At 41.2% G+C, this 17,245-nt stretch overlaps 1 protein-coding gene across 4 annotated transcripts in view; it reads right to left on the bottom strand.

The window, feature by feature from the left end:
- Positions 1-17,245, bottom strand: part of LOC140464266 (uncharacterized) — a 53,579-nt gene that overhangs the window by 1,557 nt on the left and 34,777 nt on the right. For 3 of the 4 annotated variants that reach the window (XM_072559122.1, XM_072559121.1, XM_072559119.1), the window contains 3 exons: positions 10,137-10,328; positions 3,534-3,761; positions 1,486-1,630 (listed from right to left, as the gene is read on the bottom strand). In XM_072559122.1, the coding sequence (XP_072415223.1) occupies positions 1,486-1,630; positions 3,534-3,761; positions 10,137-10,328 (565 nt within the window). The remainder of the gene's footprint in view (positions 1-1,485; positions 1,631-3,533; positions 3,762-10,136; positions 10,329-17,245) is intronic. The other variant, XM_072559120.1, reaches the window with a different exon arrangement.

Here is a 17,245-nt window from a genome sequence, read left to right as displayed (position 1 = left end):
TTAACAAGCTTGGTCAAATTCAGCCAACATCAAAGTTTTAAACAAATATTTTATCAGCAACTTCACATTGCCCAGTACTACTCATAGAGCTGTGCAGCATGAAAACAGACCCTTCGGTCCAACTCATCCATGCCAACCAGATATTCTAAATAAATCTAGTTGCGTTTGGCCCATATCCCCTAAACACAGGCAATATGGGCCAACTATTCATAGTTGAGTGTGGGGTGTTGGGCATGTGCTGCCTAACCTGCTGTACTTTTCCAGCACCACACACTCTCTACTCTAATCTCCAACAGCTGCAGTCCCCACTTTCACCTATTTCCTATTAATATACCCATCCAAATGCCTGTTAAATGTACCAACCTTCACTACTTCCTCTGGCAGCTCATTCCAAACACTCAACATCCTCCGGAGGAAGTTGCCCCTTGAGGTCCCTTTTAAATCTTTCCCCTTTCACTGTAAACCTACGTGCTCCAGTTTTGGACTCCTCTACCCCAGGGAAAAGACATGGTCTATTCACTCTATCCATGCCCCTCATGATTTTATAAACTTCTATAAAGGCCACTCTCAGCCCCTCTCTAGAGCTCAAGCCCTCCAACCCTAGCAATATTCTTAAATCTTTTCACCCTTTCAACTTTCACAAATCCTTCCTATAGTAGGGAAACCAGAATCGCATGCAGAAGTGGTCCCATGAATATCCTGTACAGCTGCAACATGACCCCTCCACTCTTTAACACAGTGCACTGGCCATTGAAGAAAGCAAATATTACCTTCACTATCCTATCTACCTGCAACTCAAGGAACTATTAACCTGTACACTAAGGTCTTTTTGTTTGGCAATGTTCCCCAGGACCTTACCATTAAGTGTATGTCTTACCCTGATTTGCCTTTCAAAAATGCAGTGTACCTCACTCATCTAAATTAAACACTATTTGCCACTCCTCAGCCTATTGACCCATCTGATTAAGATCCCATTGTACTTTGAGGTAGCCTTTTTAGCTATTCACTACATCATCAATTTTGGTGTCCTCAGCAATATTCACATCCAAATCATTTATACACACACACAGATTAAGTATGTATGTTTTAGCAAAAGGTATAATTGACTTTTCCATGAACGAAAGTAATTTGAAAATTGGGATTGAGCATGTAGTTTGTTTAGCAATTATTTGCATTGCACACCTCACTGGTTCTGGGTTGAACAAATAATAACTTTACTCCAGTGGGGGAGGATCAGTCCATTCTCTTGAACTGATAAATTTCTGCTTTGGATTTGTGTGTGGTATTTGCATTTGAGTAAGTACACTGACATGGAGATTGGGCACTCTTAGTCTATGTAGGATCCATGGTACCATCTTGCAGGAAGGAAAGATCCCAAAGCATTTGTAGATACCAATTCCTGCTGGTGATTTGGAACCAGGCTGATGAGGAGTAATGTCAAATGAATTAAATAGGGAAAGAACTGAATCAAACTGAGATACTTACAGGCCTGTCCCTGCTCAGCTGGTACAAGATTGGAAAGGGTGACCACTGGAGAGGATCTGTAGGCCAGCTGTAAATGGATAAATCACTGTCTTTCCCAGAGTCCCCAGCAAGCTCGTTGATACTGATGTCCAAATTGTTTTGTAAACTAAAAGTATATATAAAAAAACAAATACTATGAATGATCAGTCACTGCACTACTGAAATGTCCTGGAGTTGAACTAGCAGCTAGTTGTTGGGTAGCTCAGGTACTGAATGATTGTCATCTCCCCTTCATTAATGTCTCTATGTACATTTCCCAGTGGAGCTGTGATCAGGTATGGAAATGTGGACTGATTTTTCTGTAACAACCCCCCTGAACTCCCTCTGTTCCTTCCCCACATCTCTCAATCTTTTATACCTCCACTATTTATTCCCTAACCACTAAGGCTTCATGGCGTCTGGTCTTAGCTTGGGATGGGCCTCATCTCACAAAGAAGTTGAGCAGGGAGTAACCATTTGCTGAGAGTTTAGGTTGTGTAGATTGCAGCGGAGACTGTCCATCATAAGTCATTGGTCCTCTCTGCCATTGTTGTGTTTATTTTAATAAGATTAAGTGGGTGGAACTGACAATTATTTAGTGATATCTGTGGAACTGCACTCTGCTCTCAAGGGGCTTAATAAAATAAAGGTTAAAACAACAAGCAACTTTGGTTCCTTTGATAATACTGAAGAGACTGCATGGGCTGGTCTGCTGAGGTGAGGAAACGCTTTTTGTCCCCCACCCCTGATCACCATCTAAATCTCACTCTGCCACAAATGCTGAAATAATATCCAATCTTCCCAAATCGACCAGTTAACTGTATTTTGGAAACAACTTCAAAATTGACCATAAGCATTTGAAGAGCCCAATTTCAGGAATCCACCTATGAGGCTACGCTGTGGCATTTAAGAGGGGTAGGACTCTGTACAGGGCTCACAGTTTAGCTCTGAGCCATAAGACTTTGAATTCAATTCCAACTCCAAAGGCGAGCACAGTATCCAAGTGATGGTCCAGTGCTAACTAAGGAAGTGTTGCACTGTTGGAAATGTTGTCAGGTGAATAAACTCTGATACGTTGTATTAAAGGTGAGCAGTGGTGTTATTTCCATTACTGAGGCAATATTTTTCTGTCAACCACTTTAACAAGACAGAACTTTAGTTGATCATTGCCCCACGCTGTGGGATGTGAATGTTACTTGATCCGTGTCAGCCCAAACCTGGATGATGTCCAGTTTTTGCTGTATATGAACACAAGCTGCTTTGATATGTTTGGTGTTGAAACATGGTACAATTTTCAACATCTCTATCAGCAAATCCCACTCTGACCACCTGCATCACCAGTAATCTTCCCTCCTTCATATGAAGATGTTTGGGCTGAGGACATGACCCTCTGGAACTCCTGCTGAGATAATTGACATCCACAACTACCTTTTTGCTAGGTTTGACATCAAGTAATGTTCATTGGCAATATCAACAAACTAGTAATAGAGACCTGAGTGAATGCACTTGGAGGTGGTGGGGTGGTGGGGTGGGGGGGGGCAGCTGATGTAATTTAAATTCAAATAATAAATGAAGGTGACAATGCAACTATTGTTGATTGTTGTAAAAACATCTGGAGAAGGGAATCTCATCCTTACCTGGTCTGGCCATCTTGTGACTTGAGACCCATAACAAAGTGATTGGCTCCAAAATGGCCATTCAGTTTGAGGCAACTAAAGGAGACTAATGCTGGCCTTACCAGAAATCCCCACATCTCACGAAAGATGAATGAAACATTTAGTCTACCTTTTCTACATTAAAAGTAACTATATTTCAAATGTATTTCTGTTGTGAAGCATCTTGGAATGTCCTGAGTTGTGAAAGGCCCAGTATAAAAACATACATCTGTCTGTTTTTGTTTTTGGAGAATCAGGGCACCAGAGTGTGACTTTGACACAGCAGTCTGGGCTTGAATCTGAGTACTTACCTTAAATTTAAAATAAGGAATGGCAGAATTGTATAAAAGTTGTTTTCTTACTCCTGATCTTTACCTGTGCCTGAAGGTTGAGTGACCATGTGGAGTTGTCCTCCAGCTGCTGTAGGTACCAGTCAGAGACTCCTCATGACAAGAAGGGTAACTACTGTCCAACATCTGCAGGTGGATCAGTTCATCAGAGTTACTGAAGCCAGGATTGTTCAAAGAACTAACTGAGTAGTTGAGCCAGGACTGTGAGTGGTATTGACTGGAGAAATCATCAAACTGACTGAAGCGCTTGTAACTGGAGAGGGAAAATTACAAAGGTTACAACATTCCTTCCCTAAACTGTACTGAGTACTGAATAAACTCACTTAGTTTGAACTGTCTGGTATGACAGGGTACAGGTGAACAGTTTTAACCTATGTTTCTGCCTACAAGTCAGTCCTGAGTCTCAGCTGCTATTATAAGAGAGAATTGGATCACTTACTTATAATTCCATACTAAAAATTATCTTTGTAACCTCCAAGGACCTTTTTTCTCTTTCTGACTGGTTTCAGAGGGAGAAGGGGAAAAAACTGAAAAAAACTACATTATCTGAGTCATTGTCTCAGTGTCAGATCTTAAATGTGTGTATCTCATATTACTCATTGTTCTGCCTGAAGGTGGGTCCTTGGCTCATTCTCTGTTCATGTTCATGTAAATGCTGAGCCATATTCATGACAGTTTGTGTCTTTACCTTCAATTCTTGGAATAGGGTATGGAGACCGCTTCCAAATAAATCTCAGCAAAACGGAGAATCAAATGGCTCTGGCCATTATTCTGAACAACACAGCCAGGCAGACTCTTACATAAATTTAATAAATAAATGTGTACACATTCCCACTACACTGTGATCCAAAGGATATGATGTTGGTTTGATCTGGTGCTGTTGTGCATGTCTTTGTTTCTCTCCAACTCTCTGGGGCTTCTTAGTAAAAATTCAACAATAAAAAGGAAAATTTAAGACAATCTTCAAGGACTTGTAGAGTTTCAGCAGCTACATAACTTGAAATAAATATTCATTTCACTAACACACCTTAATTTATACATAACCACTCTGCTCAGCTGTAAAACAGCATTGTTAAATGACAACGTCCCAAGCTAATCTTATTTCAGATTTGAGAATATGTGGTGACGGAAGCTTGATAGAATTATCAAACCTCACACTTGTTTTAACAATTGGGACATAGCTGTGGCAGAACTGAACTTGACTGAGCCGAGAACAATGTAGAGAAAGGTGGAATGCCACCCACATCAATTAGAGAGGTTTTCATGAGGGGATTTTAAATTAAATAGTGAGAGCATGGGATTAAATTTGGTTTACTTGGATAATCAGAGTACTGCATACAGGAAATGATAAACAGACTTAAGACTAACCAACACTAAGACTAGAATTTACAAAAGGAATAAAAGGTTAAAACTAAAGGTTCTGTGGTTGAATGCACATAGCTTCCTAAACTTTATGAACTAAAAGCAAATAAAAACAAATCAGTATAACCTGGTAGCTATTACAGAGACATAGGTGCAGAATGATATGGAATGGAACCTGAATCTTGAAGGGTGCAGTACATTGAACTAGGATAAGGAGACAGGATAGCTCTGTTCGTTAATTATGGTATGAATACAATAGAGAGGGATGACCTAAATTCATAAAACTAGAATGTAGTTGGCGGTGCTAACAACAACTGTATTATGGATTGAATTTTACATTTTATTTGAGAGAGAGGGGAGTGGATCCAAAGCACTTTTAAAATATCTCAGGGCAATAATGATAGCATGAAAACAGAGTTGGCTCAACTAAGATAAGGAAGTAAATGAGGTTAAAGCATAGATCGACGGACAGAAATGTAAGGGAATATTTTGTAGTACTTTTTCAAATTATCCATTGCGTAAGAAATATTTCAAGGAACAGGTCCATTCATTATTAATGAGAAATGTTAAAAGATACCAAATTAAAAGAAAAGCCATATAGCTGTGCAAATACGGGTCAAGATTTTGGGTAGAATAAAAGAAACAGCAAAGAACAACCAAAAAACAATGGTGGGAAACACTGGAGTACGAGACAAAGCTGGCCAGAAATATAAACACAGTGTTTCTACAAATATTTTTAAAAGTTAGCAAACTGAGTGTTGGTTCTACAGAAAGTGAGACTAGAGAACTAATAATATAAAATAAGGAAAGATCAGATTAAGGGAACAGATCTTTTGCATTGGTCTTCACTATAGAGGACAAAAGTAACATCCCAGAAGCAGGAATAACTCAGGGAATAGAAGTGAGGGAGGAACGTGAGAAAATCACAAACACTGAAGAAATGATACTGAGTAAGTTGTTGGAAATATAGGCTGACAAGTGCCTAGGTCCTAGTGAGCTTTATCCTAGATCATAAAATAAATGGCAAGTGAGATAATTGGTGCATTGGTTTTAATTTTCAAAAATGTCCTTGATTCAAGGACAGTCCTATTGTAAGTTGCAAATGTAATACCTTTACCAAAAAAAGGGAGGGGGACAAAAAGCAGGAAACTGCTGGGCCAGTTAGCCTATCTAACATTGGGGAAAATGTTAGAAGCTAATAATAAAGTTTAAAACAAGGCACTTAGATCAAGGTAATCCGGCAGAATCAGCAAGGTTTTGTGAAAAGGAAATCATGTTTAATCAATCGATTAGAATTATTTAAGATGGTGCTATATACTGTGGATAAAGAGGAGAGATTCATGTACAAATTTAGACTTCCAGAAGGCAATTAATAAAGTGGCAAAGGCTATTGTGGAAAATAAATGCTCTTGGTGGAGGGGATAAAATATTGGCATCGATGTAGACGTAGAGGATTGGCTGGCCAATAGAAAGCAGACTGTGCATAAATATTTTTTAGGTTGATAAGATGTAGTGAGTCATGTGCCATAAGGATTGGTGTTGGGATCTCAACTTATACACACTCATAAGAAGTGCTTTGATTAGTGTTGACAGGGTAAATGGGGAGAGGATGTTCCTCTTACGGGATAACCTATAACTAGGGGTCACCCATTTGAAAGAGAGATCAGGCAACATCTTTTATCTCAAAGGGATGTCTTTGCAAGTCTTTTCCTGAAAGATGGTGGAAGATCAGTCCTTGAATTTGTTTAAGGCAGAGGTAGATTCTAAGCATGGGGTGTGGCAGGGTATCAGGCAGGAACATAGTTTTGAGGTTACAATCAGATCAGTCATTACCTTATTGAACAGGAGAGCGGGTTCAAAGGGCTGAATTACTCACTCATTGAATCATCATAGAATCCCTACACTGTGGAAACAGGCCATTTGGCCCATCAAGTTCACACCGACGCTCTAAAGAACATCCAACACAGATCCAGCCTGCCCTAACCTATTCCTGTAATCTGGCATTTCCCATAGATAATCCACCTAACCTGTACATCTCCAGACACTATGGGCAATTTAGCATGACCAATTCGCCTCACCTTCTCACATTCTCGCACATCTTAGGTCCGTGCGAGAAAATCAGAGCACCCGAAGGAAACCCACGCAGATACTGGGAGAACGTGCAAACTCCACACAGACAGTCATCCGAGGGTGGAATCAAATCTGGGGTCTCTGGCACTGAGCCACTGTGCTCCTTGTATGTTTGTTCACACTTCAAAATAAACAGGATACAACCATCTTGTGATAAAGCCCTGTCACCTAATGTATTATCTTAAAGATAGTGCAGTCAAGGGTTATGGATATAAGGCTGGAACAGGATACTAATTGGGAATGATCAGCCATGATCATATTGAATGGCGGTGCAGGCTCGAAGGGCTGAATGGCCTACTCCTGCATCTATTGTCTATTGTATTTGTAGCTGAACTCATTGTGTACATGGGTAATTTCACTGTCTCAAGTTGTACCCAATATTCATCAGCCATTTGTACAAAGTACTGGATAGTGGCCAGGACCTAGGAAACTTTCCTCAGCATGTTGACATCTATAGCAATGGAAAGCAGAGTTGGAGAGATTCAGAAAATGTTGAAAATGAGTCAGCAGCTGAAACATCTATTCTTTCGGTTTGTTCATCTATTTATGACACTGCCAGAAGAAGAGGAGAGGGATGGGGGTCAGTGAAAGGAAGGAATGGAGATGATAGGACAAGGCAAGGGACAGGGTAGAAGTGGGGAAGGAGAGCAAGAAAGGAGGTTGGGATCAAAGACTAGATTGCCACAGCTAACCTATTTCTAGGGCAGGCGTGGAATTCCTCCAGCTCACAGTGATGCAATGCTGGGTGCCATAACTAAAACCAAAAGTTTGAGACTAGCAGCTGAGGAAAGAAGGAGATGAAGAAATGCTTGAGTCAGGAGGAACCCTGGTCATTATCCCCAGCAGAGCTTGTGTTCTTGTTATTAACCCATGTGTACTCTCTGTAACTGAGCTGCAGTCTTTCTGATTCTTTTTCTGTTCATGAATATTCATCCATAATTCCTGGTTCTTCTCCCCACTGTCTGCTCCTCTCCCCTGCCCTCATCCAAATAACTCATAGAACAGTCTAATTCTTATTCCCTGACTGGTAGCGGAGATAGAACTTGGAATCTTCATGCTTTCTGTGTGGAGTGTTGAGCTCTCTGGAGCCCATTCCATCTCGATTCACACTGAATGGAGTGGGCAGACATGTGGCAGATGAAATTTAACACAGAGAGGTGTGAGATGTTACATTTAGGTAGGAAGAAAAGAGGTCTGTGTAATTCAGTGTATATGCGTACAAACCATTGCAAGTGGCAGGGCAGGTTGAAGAAGTGTTTGAAAAGGCATACAGAATCCGGGACTTTATAAGTACAGGCATCAATTACAAAAGCAAGGAAGTTCAGATTAATCTTTATAAAACACTGGGCTCAGCCTCAGCTGGAATGACACTTCCAATTATGGACACTTTAGGTAGGGTGTGAAGGTTTTAGAGAGGGTGGAAAGAAACGTTCTGCCAGTGGTTCCAGGGAAACGGTTTGGTGGATATATTGGAGAAGCGCCAGAGACCTGGGTTCAATTCCCGCCTCAGGTGACTGACTGTGTGGAGTTTGTACATTCTCCCCGTGTCTGCGTGGGTTTCCTCTGGGTGCTCCGGTTTCCTCCCACAGTCCAAAAATGTGCAGGTCAGGTGAATTGGCCATGCTAAATTGCCCGTAGTGTTAAGTGAAGGGGTAAATGTAGGGGAATGGGTCTAGGTGGTTTGCGCTTCGGCGGGTTGGTGTGGACTTGTTGGGCCGAAGGGCCTGTTTCCACACTAAGTAATCTAATCTAAAAAAAAATGTGTTCAAAGACTAAAATAGAAACTGTTGCTATAGGTAGCACACCAATTTAAGCTGACTGGTGAGAAAAACAATTGACATGAGGAAGTAGTATTAGGCAGTGAGTGGTTAGCATATGGAAATGTAACGTCACAGTCTGTGGCTTTCAGAAATAAATTAGAGATGCACCTGAAAATATAATGCAAATCTTTGAGATAAGGGCAATGGAAGAGAGCTAGGTGAGATTTTCTTACAGGCAGCCAGCATGGAGAAGACAGGATGAATGGCCTCATAAGATGTAATGAGGAATTTGGTGAGGAAGAAAGACAGGATCTGACAGAGTTGGGAAACGACAAACAGGGAGAAGGATAGGAACAGTAGGAAGGCAGTGTCTTGTATCCTTTATGCTGCTGCTTCTTGTGGTATGAGGTAATTTGACAAAGAATAAATCTATTTAGAAAACCCAGTTCTTTCAATCTGTCTGAACAGCACAAACTAACAAGGATATAGCCACGAGGCAGAGAGGCTAATAAACCATGCATATTAATGAAGCAATTTGCACAACATGTTGGTTCAAATTAACCTTCAGAGGTGCAGCAGATGAAGCAGTTCTCACACCTTATAAATCAGACCTGTCTATGCTCAAGCAAGAAGCAGGTCAGATCCTAATGATTAATGAATGCTTGCTGTATGTTTCCTATTATTGTCATCTTTTTCATACTCAGAGATCCCATATAGCTACCTCTCCATTTTAACGTGGATTTTGATTTAATTTCTATGCTAATTAAATTCATTACCTTTGATCTCAGAGATGTTTTAGCTGGCAGTGTTTCAAACCAGAGGAAGTAAGATCATCAGGGAATCATCCTACATGCTGAGAGCATAGTTTTGAGAGCAGTAGTTAAGAGAGTTGCCTACAGAAGTCACTTGGGTAATACAATGGTCTTGGGGAGGTCCATGGATAGAAATTACATCCCTGCTCTCATGAATTAGTGCATATCATGGCAGTCCCTGTTAAAATGTGTGAACAGTATTTATAACACAGAAAACAGAATACAGAGGAACCTCCATTATCCGAAGGACACGGGCGGGGAGTATTTTGTGCGGTTAATCAAATGCCGAATAATCAAGTGCCAGATAACGTAGTTAGTCAAGTTCCAGGACCTTGCGATCTTGTTCGGATAATCTGAAATTCGGTTAATCGAATGCTAGTTAATCGTGATTCCTCTGTATTCAGCCTAACAGACCCCATCTAACAAATATGGATTTTTGAACTTAGAGGTTAGTCACAGATCTCTCTGCACATCCCATCCCACCATAAGCCACACACCCGTCTCAAAAATTGGTGCAAACTCACCTTATGGATTTGAGACCAACTGCAAAGGGCAATAGCTTACCTGCTCTTTGTCTGATCGATTTTAGCTTCAATCAACAAGATCTTGAACCTCCTCAGGACAACGACTGCAACAGCTGTCACGACCAACAGGACACTGAATATGACACCAAACACTATTCCAATCAAGCTCTGCCGAGTCATCCTGTGGTCACATCTGGGACCCATGAACCAGTAATCAATGCCAACAGGGCACCTGCAATAAAGTGTAATTATTCTTCATATAGGTGGCTTCATGGAATCTTACAGCAATAGCTAACAAAAGTAAACTACTTCAGTCCATCTTGTTTGCGCCAGCTCTGACAAAGCTTTCCTACTAAGTCTCACCAAGCATTTCCCTTGAATCCCCCAAATTAGTTTTCAAATGACCTTATTGAAAGTTCTTTCAAAACTGTTTCTATCACCCTTTCAGATATTACATTCCATTTCATAACAACCTGTGAAAAATTTCTTCTCAAGTTCTTTTGCCAATTTTTCTCAAAAATATTTGTTAATGAGATTTGACGAAGCCAGCCTTTGTCCCCACCGCTAATTGCCTTGATGAGGTTGTGGTAGGAGATTGCAGAATTATGTCCCAAAAGGAATGATGGTATATTAATGCTGTTCCATCCACATGCTGCCCTTGTCCTTCTAGCAGTCAGGACATTTGAAGGTGCTGTTGAAAAGTTGTGTGAGTTGCTGCAGTGCATCTTGTAGATGGTACACAGGACAGTTATATTGTGCTTGTACTGGAGGGAGTAAATGTTTAAAGTCATGGATGGTATTGTAACCAAATAAACTGCTTTGATCTGGTGTTGTCGGAGGTGCAGCAAGCAGGGTGTGTTCCAGCTGAAATTTGCCTTTTCTGTAAACAGATTTTGGGGAATCAGGAATGAAGCACTCACTAGAGAATTTCCAGCCTCTGACCTATTCTTGTATCTATTGTATATATATTGGCTGGCTTTGTAGGATCATTGGGTCAAAAAATAAAGACATAATTCTGAATCTGAGCCCGAGTGGGCCTGGGAGACCAGTCCCAGGGCAGGAGGCAGTCCAAATCCTGGAGGCGAGTTGCAGGCCGGAGCCAGGAGCGGGAGGCAGTCTATTGGACACAGACTCAGTGAAAAGGACTGTAACTTGAGTATTTTTGAAAGATACTTTTTATTCTCATCTGGACTTTGAATAATTCAAGTACTTTTTAAAACGTTGTATTCCTATGCTAGACTATCTTTTTACCCTTTCAATTCTGTAACCAACACAAAATATCTGTACCTAGGTAAAAATCACACAACACCAGGTTATAGTCCAACAGGTTTATTTGGAAGCACTAGCTTTCGGAGCGCTGTTCCTTCATCAACCACCTGATTCTGTTTTAAATCTGCTTACTGTGGTACAGGTAATGTGAATGGCTCGTTAATCGTGATCCTGATTGTGGGGGATTTGACGACGGTAATGTCAACATGGTAATTAGGTGCCAACAATAGCTGGCTGGGCTGTCTCTAGTTGGAGATGTCATTGCATAGCTTTTGTATGTTATGAATGCTACTTGTCACTCATCAGCCCAAGCTTGATGTTGTCCAGATAGTAATGTAGGTGGTCACAGATAGCCACATTATCTGAGGAGTTGCAAATGGAACTCAAAATTGTGCAATATTCAGAGATATTCTCACTTGGAAGGTACATGTTTCCTGAAAGAGATGAGAAATATTTCGAGCCAAAACGACTGCCCTGAGAACTTTTTTGTACAGTTGGTGCGCTGAGAATGATTGGCCTCCACAAGCACAACTACAACCACAATCACAACCACAATTACAACCACAATCACAACCACAACCACAACCACAATTACAACCACTACCACAATCACAACCCAACCACATTCCTTTGTACTAGTTAGGGCATCAGTCGATTGAATGGTTTCCCTCATTCCTGTTGACTTGAATTTTATTTGGCTTATTTGATGTACATTTAATTCAATTCTGGCCTTGGTGTTAAAAGCAGTTACACCCATCTCACCTCTGGACCAAGATCGTAGTGAGGATTTGGGCCAAGTGATCCTGGAGAACCAAACTGAGCAATATTGAGCAGGATATTGATGAGTAAGTGCTATTTGGTAACACCATCTATGTGGTAACCACATTAAACCATTTCCCTTCCTCCTTCTATTAATCCTCTATTGGGTCTCCCCCATAAATCTAATCTGCTCAATGGAAAACAATGCCACCTTCTCCAATCTCTCCCCATAACTGAAGTACCTCATCTCTGGTATCATCCAGATAAACCTTCTCTCTCAGGTCTTGACATGCTTTCTAAACTGTGATGCCCAGAATGTTACACTATATTCCAGCTGAGGTCTAATCAATGATTTAGAGTCTTAGAGACGTACAGCATGGAATCAGGCCCTTTCGTCCAACTCACCCATGCCAACCAGATAGCCTAAATTAATCTAGTCCCATTTGCCAGCACTTGGCCCATATCCCTCCAAACCCTTCCTATTCATATGCCCATCAAGATGCCTTTTAAATGTTGCAATTGCACCAGCCTCCACCACTTCCTCTGGCAGTTCATTCCATACACATAACACCCTCTGTGTGAAAACGTTGTCCCTTAGGTTTCTTTTATATCTTTTCCCTCTCACCCTAAACCCTAAACGTTCTGGACTCTCCCACTCGAGGGGAAAGACCTTGTCTATTTATCCTATCCATGCCCCTCATGATTTTATAAACCTCTATAAGGTCACCCCTCAGCCTCCGATGCTCTAGGGAAAACAGCCCCAGCCCGTACAGCCTCTTCCAAAACCTAGAAAGATTTGGAATGATGTCTTTGTTTTTCTTTCAAATGACCCAATAAAGCCAGCCAAGTTTCCCATACACTTATACAGCTGTCTTGTCAGCTGATTTGCAACCATTAGGAATTGCTCAATATGCACCCTCACATGCCTGCCATGTTCTTTCTCTCAAAGGACATCACTTAACCACCTTAAGCTGCACTTTCACGTTCATGCATAAATTAGCAATAGTGAAGTTAATCGCAGACTTCAGGAGTATGCAGACAGACAACAATGCCAAGTTTTGTACTGTCTGCAAATTTTAAATTGTACTCCCTATACCAAATCTAGGTCATGTATCACATATTCCCTACATTGCGGAAAGAGGCCTTTAGCCCAAGTCTGACCCTCTGAACAGCATTCCACCCACCCCCCCCCCACCCTATCTTCATGCCCCTACATTTACCATAGCTAACCCACATAGCCTGCACAATCCTGGACTACAAGACAATTTACAGTCATACAACACAGAAACAGGCCCTTCAGTCCAACTCATCCATGCCAACCAAGTTTCCCAAACTAAACTTAGTCTCTCTTGCCTGTGTTTGCTCCATATCCCTCCACACCTTTCTGGTTCATGTACTTTTCCAAATGCCTTTTAAATGCTGTAATTGTACCTGGATCCATCACTTCCTCTTCCAGTTCATACCACATATGAACCATCCTCTATGTGAAAAGGCTGCCCCTCGGGTCCCTTTTAAATCTTTCTCCTCTCACCTTAAAAATATGCCCCCTTGTTTTGAACTCCCCCACTCCAGGGGAAAAAAAACTTTGCTATTCACCTTATCTATGCCCCTCATGATTTTATAAACTTCTATTAGGTCACCCATCAACTGCCTATATTCCAATGAAAAAAGTCCCATTATATCCAGCTTCACCTTATAACTCAAACCCTCCAGTCCCAGGAATATTCTGGTAAATCTTTTCTGAACCCTCTCTAATTTAATACTATCCTTCCTGTAATAGGGAAACCAGAACTATACAGAGTACTCCAAAACTGATCTCACCAATCGCAACATGACATCATACTCATTGGTATGAGCAATGAAGGCAAGCGTACTAAATGCCTTCTCAACCACCCTGTCTAACTATGATGCAACTTTCAAAGAACTATATACATGAGCCCCTCAGTCTCTCTGTCCGACAACACTACCCAGGGCCCTACCATTAACTGTATAAGTCTTGTCTTTCTTCGTTTTACCAAAATGCATTTATCCAAATTAAACTCCATCTGCCATTCCTCAGCCCATTAGGCTAAATGATCAAGACTCCTTTCTAATCATGGTTCAAAATCACACAACACCAGGTTATAGTCCAACAGTTTAATTTGGAAGCACAAGCTTTCAGAGTACTGCTCCTTCATCAGGTGGTTGTGGAGAATTGTACTGATCAGTCTACCAAAAGGCTTTATTAAGTCCATGTAGACACTGTCTATTGCTCTCCATTCATCTATCTTTTTGGTTACATTCTCAAAAAACTCAATCAAGTTTGAAAGACATGATTTCCCATGCACAAAGCCAGGCTGACTATCCCTAATCAGTCCTTACCTTCCCAATTGCATGTAAATCCTATCTCTTAGAATCCCTCCAGCAACCTACCCAGCACTGATGTCAGGCTCACTGGTCTATAGTTTCCAGTCTTCTCATTACAGCCCTTCTTAAATAAAGGCACAACATTAGCCATCCTCCAGACCACTGGCACCTCGCCCATGGTTGTAGATGATATAAAGATCTCTGCTAGGGGCCTCACAATTTCTTCCCTAGCTTCCCACAACATCCTGGAATACACCCAATCAGGTCCCAGAGATTTAACCACTTCTTTAGTTTTTAAGACCTGCAGCATTTCCTCTTCTGTAATGTGGCCTGTTTTCAAAACATCAATATTTATTTCCCCAAGCTCCCCCGTCTCCATATTTTTCTTTATAGTAAAAACTGATGTGAAACATTCACTTGGAATCTCTCCTATCTCCTATGGTTCCACAAGTAGATGACCGATAAATCCCCCTAACCTGCACATTGTTGGACTGTGGGAGGAAACCCACGCAGAAACGGTGAGAATATGCAAACTCCACACAGTTACCCAAGGCTGGAATCGAACCTGGGTCACTGGTGCAGTGTGTATATTAACTACTGCATTCTTTACTCCACCTAGATACACATTTGTTCACCACTACTATCTGCCCTGTATCTCTTAGCCAAATAAACACCAAAATTACCACCTTCCCTTTAAAAGCTGTTTAAAAGCCCCTATGTGTAACTACTGCACCACCTTCAACAAATTTAAATTCAGTTAATCACATTCAGTTAATTTCATTTAAAAAACCATACTTTTATGAACAGTCCTTATTAACACATGCTTCTCCAAATGAGAATTAAGTTTGACCTCAATAATGATTTCTATTGATTTGTCCATCACCAATATTTAACTGACTGGACTACAGTTAACAGCTTTACTTTTCTCCCCTTTCTTGAAAACGGGGGGATTATTTGTTATCTGACGATTCTCTGTCACTACACTCATTCAAGGAGGATTGAAGGAATATGGTCAGAACTTCTGCTGTATCCACCCTAGCTTCCCACAGCAACTCCAATACGTTCCATCCAGGCTGAGTCAAATGTCAACTTTGAGAGACGCCAAAGTACCCAACATCTCTTTCCATTTTTATCCGACCTATTACCCAGCAACACCATCTTCTTCTATAAAAACCGCTGCATTAGTATTTCTTCCACATTTCCTGCTATAGGAAAGCTGTTGACAAATTTGAAAAGATTCAGAAAAGATTTACAAGAATGTTGCCGGGATTAGTGAGTTTGAGCTATAGGAAGAGGCTGAATAGGCTGGGGCGTTTTGCTCTGGAGCATCGGAGGTTGAGGGGTGACCTTTTAGAGGTTTATAAAATCATGAGGGGCATGGATAGAGTAAATATCTTAAGGTCTTTTTCCCATGATAGGGGAGTCCAAACTAAAGGGCATAGGTTTAAAGTAAGAAGGGAAAGATTAAAAAAGACCTGAGAGGGCAACATTTTCACGCAGAGGGCAGTGCATGCATGGAATGAGCTGCCAGAGGTGGTGGTGGAGGCTGGCACAATTCCAACATTTAAAAGCCTTCTGGATTGGTATATGAATAGGAAGGGTTTAGGAGGATATGGGCCAAATGCTGGTAAATGGGACTAGATTAGTTTAGGATATCTGGCCGGCATGGACCAGTTGGACTGAAAGGTCCGTTTCTGTGCTGTATAACTCAATGACTCTATATCTCAGTCATGTCCTCTGCTTTCACATGAAGCTTTCCATTTTGGCCTCTGATCAGCCCCACTGTCCTTTAACTATGGTTTTACAACTTACACTGTATATATTTTGAAAAATGATAGGGTTCCCTTTCATATTCCCAAAACTGTTTCTCATTCTCTTTCTGCCAAATTCTGCAATCGCCTTTAAGCTGGCACCAAGGAGAATATGTTGGAACTCACTCTTGCGGTTACAGAAGAGACTATCTTCCCAACTATCTGAAACCCTGGCAGAAACCACAGTGCTCACTTCCTTACGCAGCCAAATCTCACAAAGTGCCACAGATTGTTTTCTGACTATACGTCCCAAGGTGTCATCATCATTGCTGGTCGTCAACATTGAACTCTGGTTTGACTGTACCACACTCCAAGGAATTCCTGCACTTTCCGCCAGCTAGTCACTCAGTCCATTTTCCCCCGAGTTCATTCCATAGCCAAGGGGGTGAACACATCCTGAAACATTTTGCTATCCATAAAACTCTTAACTTCCTCAACGCACTGCAGTAATGCCAACCACCTTTTGTGCTCAGAAAATCTGAGTTCAAGTTGTAACTTAAAGTAATTTGCAAAAGCTGTAAATGCAGCCTGGGAAAAAAAAGCCCTTTCACATAGCAAGTAGTTAGGCTCTAGATTCCTGATGAAGGGCTTTTGCCCGAAACGTCGATTTCAAAGCTACCTGGATGCTGCCTGAACTGCTGTGCTCTTCCAGCACCACTAACCTGGATTGCACTGCCTAATGCATGGTGGAGGCAGGTTTAATCAAGGCATTTAAAAGGGCAACGGATATTTATGTAAATGAAAACAATATGTAAGACAATACGTTGGCACTAATTCACTTTGCTCATTTGGAAAGCCAGGGAAGACATGATGGGCTAAATAGCCTTCTTCTGCACCAGAACAATTTTATACCCTGAGCTTCCAGGATGCATTATCGGAGATGCATGCATTGGAACCCAGTTATTCCACCACATCACCCAAAAACAGATTCCTCTTGTTAAATAGACCAAGGGATAAATTACAT

This window comes from Chiloscyllium punctatum, chromosome 40 (genome assembly GCF_047496795.1).
Source record: "Chiloscyllium punctatum isolate Juve2018m chromosome 40, sChiPun1.3, whole genome shotgun sequence".
Lineage (NCBI taxonomy): Eukaryota > Metazoa > Chordata > Chondrichthyes > Orectolobiformes > Hemiscylliidae > Chiloscyllium > Chiloscyllium punctatum.
This window is presented reverse-complemented; position numbering and strand designations above follow the sequence as displayed.